The 10,854-nt window shown below is 34.8% G+C and overlaps 1 protein-coding gene across 7 annotated transcripts in view; it reads right to left on the reverse strand.

The window, feature by feature from the left end:
- LOC107993706 (aryl hydrocarbon receptor nuclear translocator homolog) overlaps positions 1 to 10,800 on the reverse strand; it is a 38,140-nt gene extending 27,340 nt beyond the window's left edge. For 2 of the 7 annotated variants that reach the window (XM_062077560.1, XM_028664753.2), the window contains exons 1-2: positions 10,584 to 10,792; positions 9,835 to 9,889 (exon numbers count right to left, since the gene is read on the reverse strand). In XM_062077560.1, the coding sequence (XP_061933544.1) occupies positions 9,835 to 9,889; positions 10,584 to 10,620 (92 nt within the window). In that variant the 5' untranslated portion in view covers positions 10,621 to 10,792. Of the gene's footprint in view, positions 1 to 5,088; positions 8,022 to 9,834; positions 9,890 to 10,583 lie in introns of those variants that run through there. The other 5 variants (XM_062077559.1, XM_017050263.3, XM_017050266.3 and 2 more) reach the window with 4 other exon arrangements.
- Between the last annotated feature and the right edge of the window lie 54 nt (positions 10,801 to 10,854).

Genomic DNA, 10,854 nt, shown 5'->3' on the forward strand with positions numbered 1-10,854 from the left:
CGGTAAAAATCTTTTGATCCCGTTCCATGAACTAAACTCTTCTGACTAAGAAATGACCCAGTTAACGGATTAAAACGGTCGTTAATTAGTGGCCAAAAGAAGAGCAGTAATGTAATGGAGAAAAAGGAAAAGGAGAAACGAATCACGATCCGTGGAAATCGAAATGGTTGTTACTATCCCTCCACCAGGACGTTCATCTCGTAAAAACCAACCAGATCGACTGTTACGTTGACTTGGAAAAGATTCGTTCGTGGCACGAAGAACCTTAAAGGGGTTCGCACACGACCAACGATGCTGTCGACAATATTCCTATTCGTTGAAAATATTGATAATTAAACACTGAAGATTTTTACGAATAACTTTACTTATTAGATTTATCCACGAGTTTATTATCAGAATATTAATATATTCGCTAAAAACGAATATTTATTTATCGTAAGCAAAATTTAAGTTTGCATTGGAGGTTAATATAATACTTTCCCTTATCCAGTCTCACTTTTAACGTGTTGTTCCATAAACAGATCGTGATAGTAACGATTACTTCTTTAAAAAAATATCACATTGCATCTATTTATTACAGAAACCTTTGTTATCTATTCAAACAAAATAGAATGCTTTACGGAAGAGAAAAACAATACAACTTCGCATTCCGATCTCATTCGATAATCGCATCGACTCATTGCGGATCGTGTGCGAGCCCCTTAAGAATGTTGGAGTTGACAAGAATAAGAGAGGAAGAAAAAAGAAGAGGTGGAGGAAGAAGAAGAAGAAGAAGTCGATCGAGCGTGACTCGTCCGGATTCGACGAAAGTGAGAATAAACCGGCGAGGATAATGGGAAGACGAGTAGTGGAGGAAAAACCGCGTAGAGGATTGCGGAGGCGGTGGTGGAAAAAACACCCTTCGACGAATGTATCATCGGGAACGGCCGTGCCGCTCTTTCGATAGATCGAGTTTTTTACGCTACACAGAGCTCTAATCCGCTCTTTTTCCTTCGCAAGAATTTTTACGATCCTTCCCCACCCTCATCGTGGGATATCATAAACTCTTCATCTTTCGTTTTCGTTTTGAAAAAGTTTCGATTGGGAAATTAGAAGGAAGTTGTCATTTGTTTCGCGGAAAAGTTGTTAAGAATCGAAGATGGAGGGAAGGTAAGTATTTAGATCGAGTCATCAGCCGGGAAAATGATTGAAATCGCACTGAACTCGGTTTCTTTGAAATTTGAAATGTGCGAGACTCTCCCCTTCGTTTTCGTTTTGAAAAAGTTTGGATTGAGAAATTAGAAGGAAGGATTCTCTAATAATTTATTATATGTTTGGAAAAGTTGTTAAGGGAGGAGGAATAGTATTTAGATCGAGTCATTAGCCGGGAAAATGATTGAAATCGCACTATTCGACTCGGTTTCTTTGAAATGTGCGAGAGTCTTCTCGTTCATTTTTCGTTTTGAAAAAGTTTGGATTCTCTAATAATTTATCATTTGTTCGTGGAAAAGTTGTTAAGAATCGAAGATAGAGGGAAGATAAGTATTTAGATCGAGTCATTAACCGGGAAGATGATTGAAATATATTCATTAAATTCTTTTTTGAAAATAATTCGATTTCCTCCTTACCGATCGAGTAATTTCCTCTCCCATTTTTCTTTTCTTCCCTTTTTCTTTCAATTTTTAATTTCTTTGGAAAAAGTTTTTATTTAGAATTAAATAACGAAAGGTAAAAGAAGAATTCGTAGAAACGAATATAAGAACACGATACATACAGTGTCGATTGAAAAACAGTCACGCAATAAACATTATAACTTCGTGTTGGTATCGGGGCCGAAGTATGAGGAAGTCGTACGCACAATCGTTTTTCAATCCTTTTGTATACATATATAATGAAGTCCAACGATGGTTACGCAAGACATTGTACAATAATGAAGCAATTTACTTCCGTCAAAACGTGACATTATTTATAAATTCGTCTCGTCAACGTGTTTTGGATTTCACTGGAAAAAGTTGCCGATCTTTTAATAACAACTTGCACACCAAGCAACACCGGGTGATCACCGACATTCTAATGAATCGAAACAATGGATTGGATGAAAATGCGATATTCTATTTTTTCTTTTTTATTTAAAAATAAGGGAAGATTATCAACACGTTCATAACACGTTTCATTCTTTGTTAAAATTGGAAATTTTGCAAAACTACTTTTCTTTTTCTAAATCATGAAAAATCAAATCGCGTTTCAATTAATCAACGTCCTAAGTCCAATCATCTTTTCCTAAATCCTTAAGTAACATAACTTTCCAGAATATACTCGAATCTACATTATTCCCAACGAATCTCTTCCAACTCTAAGAGCACAAACGCCTGCTAATTAGTACAAGAAAAAAGAAAAAAATAAAGAAAAACAAAACAGAAATAAAAATTATAAAATGTCGAAGAAAAGAAATAATAAGACTGAAATACAAATACAGAAATATAAGTACCAACATTGTACGCTTTCGAACCCGCTATCGGGCCCATGATATCCGCGTTTCCGTTCACGTGGTAGCGGTAAAGCGGTTTTACGATGGTCCACGTTGTTTTTACGCGGGTTTCACCGATAATCCGGCTATCTCGATTCAAAGACAGCATAACCGCTACCATTTCCGACCAATCGTCGCGCCGGGCGAAAATTATTGCCGATACGGTGGGATTGTTTTGTCATTGATAACACGATACCTGATAAATTTCATGGAGAACTTGACATGCTATTTCGACGATCGTCGCCTATCAAAGTTCACTTGGTCAATTAAAACTACTCCTTTCGATCGTCCCTCACCTTGCCTTCTCTTATCTCCCTCCATTGTTCTTTCCTTCGCCGATTTATTAAAATTTATCATCGAGATAACGATCGATGTTGGAGAGCAACGTTTTCACGTGGAATCTCGATCGATTTTTAGAGATAATCGAGGGATTAGTAGTTCGAATCGAGAGATCTCGAATTGAACTCGAGGAGATTCCGAAGATTTTGAGGAAATTAATAATTACAAGTCTGGTGGAATATCGAGATTAGAAATCGAAGTGTATTTTCTTCTAAATATTTTTTTAATATATTTCACTTGACGTCCCTCGTTTATTGATATCGATACGGTGAAATTTTAAAGTCTCTACTTGTTCTACTTATTCTAATTAAAATTCATCGTTGGTATCTTTAATTCTACGAGAAATTTCTAATCATTTGATTGTGCGATAAATCAATAATAAAATCTTGGTATAAAAAACGAAAAACTAAATTCGTTCAAAAACCTTTCCCTCGTTAATTAAAATTTTGCGACTGGTAAAATAAGATACACGCAACTCAAGTAAGAAAAAATTTTTTCTCTCACCAATCTCTCATTTTCAAAAATTCATCAACTCTCGATCGAATTATCTCTTATTTCACATCTAAATTTTCTCTAAAATAATTTTAAGCTCCTCTTTCGATTTTACAACAGAAATCGTGAAATTTTTTCCTCTTCCAATTGTCCATGATCGAAATTCATTAGAAATGTTTCCCCAGCGTGGATAAACGAATTGGAATTCCGAGCAGTGGAATCTCTTTTTAAACATCGCGACGCCGTACACGCACGTTGCAAATTTGTTGTGCATTCAAGCGCACAAACGTTCTTCCTATTACCTATTATCAATTTTCAAACGGATGTCGATCGAAAGGACGAAGGAGAGGGATCGTTTCGATCCCCTTCGATCTTGGATTAAACATCGGCACGAAGAATGGAAAGAAGAAGAGAAGAAATTCCCAAACGGTTAAAGTTTCCCCCGTGGGCTATTGATTTAAGGGAACAGCGAATCCATGACCGCTAACACACGCTTCGACTCTCTCAATTTCAATAAGCAATTGCGAGAACAATCGGTCACGATCCCAACTCGAAACTAGACCGAACTAGACGAGGCGCAGCCTAGCCTCGAATTCTTTCACCTCTCCCTCTTATTTTTATTCTATCCTCTCCTTCTTTCTTTCTTTCTTTCTTGTGCCTCGTTAACAATAACGACGGTTATTTATGCAATTTGGAAATATTGAACGGTTGAACGTGTTGTTGCTTTTTCTTTCTCTTAAATTCGAGAACTCTCTCGGTTGGTGGGGAGAGACAGATAAATGGAAAACGAGTTATTAAACGAGTGGGAGAGATTTTGTTGCCTGATCTATCGATTTTAAGTCTCCGAATTTTAAGGGAGTGATTTGAGGAAGAGAATAATAAGAAGTGGAAATATGATCGTTCTCATCTTCTTTAGGGATTGATAATAATAAAATGTTGAAGATCGAAGAATTTTAATAGGCGAGTCATGAATTGAAACGGATAATGGAAGTGATTCATATGACTCTTGTGATACAATGAGGCCTCTTTGTTTGAGAGCGAAATATGTATGATGAAGCTCTTTCTTCTTAAAAAAGCCGCGGCGTTTTTCATCTTTTTCAACACTGCATCTTTCAAATCATAAGCAAGAGTACATCAACGTAATTATAAGCATATAGGTCAAGAATTCACTTGGCCATCTTTTTGTGCTAATTATAACTATTCCGTATCGATCCTTTTCTGAACCTTTTCTTTCTCAAAATCCTCTTTCGGGAACACGCTTTTCCACAAACCATAACATTTTTATGATTTCCCACCAAAATTGAATAATTTTCAAATTACAAGATACCAACTCCTCTTGTTTTAATAAAATTAAATACTTCAAAATGGAGCAAATCTTCCATAAGCTCTTTAAAAACCTCTATTTCTACTATTTACTGTACTACAACAGCTGAAAATTAATTTTCCAAATTCACTCCTTAAAAAGAAAACCTATTCGAAGAATCATAATTTCTCTTCATAAAAAAATCCATATATCTTCTATTTCATATTAAATCATTATAATACCTTCTCTTATAAAATCCGAATTTCCAATTTACATTCCATCCACAAATCCACAACGTATAACAATAAACCTAATCTCTTCCCTCTGAAAAAGAACGATCTCTGCACGATTTTTCGTCTCCGCTTCGTCCTCAAAAGAATCACAAACATAAAAGAGAGTTAAAAGAGAGAAGGAAAAAAAAAAAGGAAAGATAATACACGCAATTTACCTCCGCCTTTTGGACTGTTGCGCCTCTCCTGCATGGGTCTGCTGCATGTGATGGGGCGATAAGTTGGTCCCGTAAGTGAGCAGCTGATTTCCGGCGCTTGGGCAGGCCGGTGGGGGCGGCGGGGGTGGCAGTTGGTAGCCGACGGACGTGGCGGAGGGTATGTAATGCGACGGGCCCGCTCCTGGGCCCAAACCCACTCCATACCCCCCGCTACCCGTGCCACCCCCGTACATACCGCTTCCACCCGGATACTCTATTTTGTCGGCTATTTTGCCACTTTGATCAAGAGGGAAATTGTACGTAAACGGCAGAGTTTCGGTTCGCGTAACTATGGAAGATGGATTCAAGCGTTCATCTTGGAGACGAAATTGGAGAACGACGAGATATTTGTTATTTACAATACTGTTATCACGATGTTCCTTGAAAATTTGAACAGAAGAAAGGTAAGTTGATCGCTTGTTTTATTCCTATTATTGGGCGTGCTTGGAGATTTTGTTGAATCTATGTATAAAGCATTTCTTTCCTCTCTTCTCTCCTTCTCTTTTCAGTTGTTGGAATTTTGAGATGTTTCTTAGAGGGAGAAATGGTTGGATCTGTTCATCCTCTTTTTTGTTTTAATCGTACACATACGCTGTAAGAATTAAATTATTCGTTATTCCCAAATCGGTTCATCGTTACCTCTAATCTTAAAGAGAGATTCTACGTGGTTAAGTTTAAAATAAACTTTCCTCCATTCCTCTGGTTATCGCGAAATCTCGAACCACGGAAGATGGCTCGTAGATTGCACAGCAAGTGTCCTCTAGGGTATTACCTAGATCTCCTTGGTTCCACCATTTTTTTCTAAACCGATACCAAGTTCAACTACTGTTCAACATCCTTCTTCTCTCCTTTCGCTTTCTCTCCAACGAATTTTTCACGTTTCTTTCTCCATAATTCTTCCAAATTTCTTTCTATCATCACAACTCTCCACACCTCTTACACAGGAAGTTTCTTATTTATTATCAACATTCCATCATTTTGTTCCACGATTATTCTACGCATTGAATTCGATAACTAAATACTGGATTCGAAGGTCGCAATAGGATTACGGGGATCGTCCATTCACGCTGCAAGTTATCGTGTCATCCGATTCCTGGAGGGATCTGCGATACTTCAAAAGATCTTCGATACTTTACACCCTGTTCACAGTGGAATCTTTTCGCCAGATATCGAATATTCTCTTAGAGATCCAACGGATGACGCGCGCAGGAATTGACTACAACTCGTTCACCTTTGTTCCGAAACTTCGAGTTTCTTATCTCTCGATTCGTTTTCTCGAAATTTTCTCTCCGGTCACTTTATACATTTGTAACGTGATAAACAATTTCTGTGATAAAATTTCAGTTCTTTCAAAGTTTGGTCAATGCTATTCTTATCTCCAATGAGAATTTCCCCTCCTCTTTTTTTTTGCTTAATAGTCTTTTAATTACACTTGTACCGATCAAATAATCCGAATTTTCACTCTCAGGCAACAGATATTTCAAGGACGAATAGTTTTATGAAAATTTTGCTCCGCCACGTATTTTATACGGGAAGTAGAAGTTGAAGATTTCATCAATTTGATCGAAACTTAATTTCCAGCGTGATTAGTCAAATCGTGATCGACACCGGCAATTCTGATATGCGTCTTGGAAATCGCACGCACGAACGACATCGAAACAAACAGAGTTTCCTCGAAGACGATCCTCGTTCTTGGCTCCATCAGAGAAGATCATCGATCGATTTCCGTCCTTTCGAATCCAGTTTCCCCAACGCTCGAAGCACCCGACTTCTCACAAGAGTTTTAATTCCAATAAAAGACGAACAACAAAGTCTTGCCTCAACTCGCCACTTGCTACTCGCGCGTATCTCGCGTAAGATACAAAATTTGAGTCGACTGTTCCATCAACTATCCCATCGGAGACGAACAAAATATAAATCTTGCTATTATTATTCTATTATTTCCAATATCGATTCGATGTCTCCTCAAAGATCCAGGAAAAAAGAAGAAAAAGATTACTCGAAAACTTTACTCGTAAAAATACTTTTCTTCCGGTATAAATCCCTCTCCAAAAAATCCTCTCTCACTCGATCGCGATTAAAATCCTATCACCGACGAAACTTCACCATTACACTTTTTTCCTTCACGACCGATAAAATTTCCATCCATGGCTCGGGAGACCGATAATTATCCGTGGATCCCCAACACCCATAGATGGAACGAGGATTGAACGGGATCAACCGAGTTTTCGAGGCGGAGGATACGCCACGGCACGTGCGCGATCGTGCACCGCGGCGGTGCTCCGAGCAAGAGAGATAGAGATAGACAGATAGATAGAGAGAGAGAGGGAGAGAGGAGGGGGAAGAGGACGGATCGATGGCTTCGATCGCGATCTACGGGATTTTGGCCACGTGAAACGAGGAGGAGACGGCAGAACGTTACGCGGAAACACGTTTACGTAGACGGACGGATGGGTCGACGACTAGTCACCACCCACAACTCGCCAGTGACTGATTCCACCATAGCCGCATAATGTGCCGCTGTGCTATACCCCGGTAAGGACTATCACTTCTCCCACCAGAGAGCCACGGAACACAGCCACTGTGTAAAGCATGACTTTTAACCGGGATGCATTCGTCCTCGTTCAACACGTTACACGCTCGTGAGGAGGACAGGAACAGGATCGGGGGGGATTTCGCTCGGTGACGGTGGAGGATCAACAGGAGGAATCCGATTCGTGGCCGAAGATCGAACGGTTTCGTGGATTTTATTTTTTGAAGATTATCAAGGGGATTGGAGACTTTTTGCGAAGGGACTTTTGAAAATCTCTCTTATTTTTCTTTTTTGTGACAAAATATTGTATAATTCTTGTCAATTTGATTTTTTATGGAAAGTTCCGAGGGCACTTTTTCGCGAGAGAAAGATTCTTGCGATTCTTTAAATTTTTTTCTTTTGGAAGAGACGCAATTTTTTCTCCGAGATTCCTCTTTGGAATCGAATTTTTTATTTTATAAAATGAGGATTTTTTTTCCTTTTCTACGCACTTTTCTTAAGCTTTCTTTGATGTTTGTGATTCTTTAAATTCTTTTTGTAAAAGATTCTTCATTATTGCGGAAAAGTGAGGATTTTTGAGCAGATTTCTTGCGCAATTTAATTTTTAACAAATCAGGGATGTGTACAATCTTTTAATTTGAGAGTTTTCATTAAATTTTCATATAAACTTTCGTTCGAACTTTGATACAAAAGTTTCTTTTATATCAACTTATTATATTAAATTATTATAATAAAAATCGTATTAAATTTTGATAAATATCATAAAATTTAATCAAAAAAGCACTTACTTTTATTAATAAATGAAAATTTAATTTCCTTCTCCAATCTGAAAGAAACGATAACAACATCTTAATCGAAAATTTACTTTGTCTATTGTGTTACCTATTAGACAGATGAAACGACTTATTAGATTAAAATGAGACAAACTAATGAGAGCCATCGAAGGAAGTAAGTTATTACATCGAATCGTTGGTGTAGTTATCGTTTCAGATAATGTATATTTTATGTAATAGACATTTATATAATATATGTATTATTTTTTATACGTGATTTAAGCAGTATTATATTTTTATTTTCTTTATATAATACTTCCTTTTATCGAGAAACATAACAAACTTAATATAAATATAAACAAATCACAATGTGAAATTCTTTTTATTAAAACATCTATCATTTGTAACGATTTCTTAAGTTCCTTTCGTGCAAAAGATTTTTAATATAATGAAATTATTCTCGCTCAACGATTTTATAATAAATATCACAAGAATTAAAAATGTTAAATGAATTATTAATTATTAAAGAAATATCAAGAAAAGAAGAATTCTTTAAAGAAATACTTTCTACCTCTTTTAAAAATATTTTGGAAATTTAAATATTTCATCTTTAAACATTTGCTACTTCGATCAAGAGCAAACTTATCTCATAATCGTTTATAGGCGATTAACATGCAAATTCTATTTCAAGGAGCCATCCACCAAGATATCGTATAACATTCAAGAATCGTACAACGTACATTTACAAGGTAAAAGTATGCAACGCTTACGATAACAAAATGTTTCTGACGCGATGTCGCAATCGCTGGTGTAAAGGAATATTAGCGGACATCGACAACTCAGAAGTCACCTACCATTGTTAGACATCGTAATCTGGCTCATTGTCACCACTATATCGTTTCTTGGAATTGTGTTAATTGAGAACTTAAAACTTAAAACTTAAAACTTAGTCTGCTTTATAATATATGATTAGTAAAATATTAAAATACGTCATTAGATAAATAATGATATCCATAACAAAATTTCACTGCAAAATATTTTTTATTTATTTTTCTTATTTGTCTTTACTTCTTACTATTCTTACTAAAAAAGGACAAAAATTTGATTAATAATATTTGATTAATTGAATAATATATAAAAATATTTTAAAAGTTTTTATATAGTTAAATTTTGAAAAAAATCTAATGCTATTAAATGAATTAAGTATAAAAGATAACATGAACGTTTGAATGACAAATTTGATTACATTTTGTATTTAAAAATGAAAATTTTGAAGTAAAATTTAGAAAATTTGATCAAATTTGATTAAAAAAATATAAAATAATTTAAATAATTTAATAACATAGTTTAATAACATTTAATTGTTGTAATATATAAAAAAATAATAATTTTAAAACTTACCCAACATGTGACATGCTTGCACCACGCTTCTGCGTCATCTTGCTCGGGTCACTCCCTGAAAAAATTATACATAGTAAAGATCAGGTTATAGAATTTAATATTTATAAAAACTTCTAATATCCATTATTATCAAACATAATAAATTGAATATAATAAATATGATAATTCCATTGCTATATAAATATATTGAAAACATATTTGTATATTCATTATAAATATTATTAAACATGTTTGTTATTTTCTATTTTGACACTCTATCATTAAAATGAATTATAGTTACCATATTCATATAATATCTATAAATTTCAATATTATATTCAACATAAATTAAAAGAATTGTAAAAACTTTCATTTCTTTTTAATTATACTTATTTTTTACATCAAAACTGTACATGTAGTTTTATACATACTCTTAAATCAAAATCATTACTTAAACATAGAATCAACGAAATAGGAGTTCATACTATATTAAAGCAATGAATTTATATGTTAAATACGATAAGTCACATAGAAAATAATTTACATTTTATGATAGAAAAGCGTCCTACTTAAGGAAAGATACAATGATGTTCTAAAATTTGTTCGAAAATCATTTGTTTAAAATTTTATAAAATTTTTCAAACTTGAAAAGTTGTTTTTGTTCACAAAAGAAAATAAATTTTTTAAAAGTTTTTAGTAAAATAGCGCATATACATTAAATTGATTAAAATGAGAAAATACTTTCAATGTCAAACAACTTCGATACATACCTGGTATGGAATGGGCGATCGTGGATACAGTAAACATTCGGTTAAGAAATGTCGTTTGAGAACAATAATTGAGTCTATTAATACTTATCGACACTAAGTGAGTAAATTGAAACGGTAATTAATTGGAAAATATCTTTTTAAACGTTAATTACCGAAATGTTGTACAATTAAAGTGGTCTTAGTGGCGCCACCTACGAGCATTTTTATTGCATCATCGAATATGCTGTTGAAACATAGTATCGAAAGTCGGTTTTAAAATCTATGACGGATA

The sequence above is a fragment of the Apis cerana genome, linkage group LG7, assembly GCF_029169275.1.
Source record: "Apis cerana isolate GH-2021 linkage group LG7, AcerK_1.0, whole genome shotgun sequence".
NCBI classification, from domain to species: Eukaryota; Metazoa; Arthropoda; class Insecta; order Hymenoptera; family Apidae; genus Apis; species Apis cerana.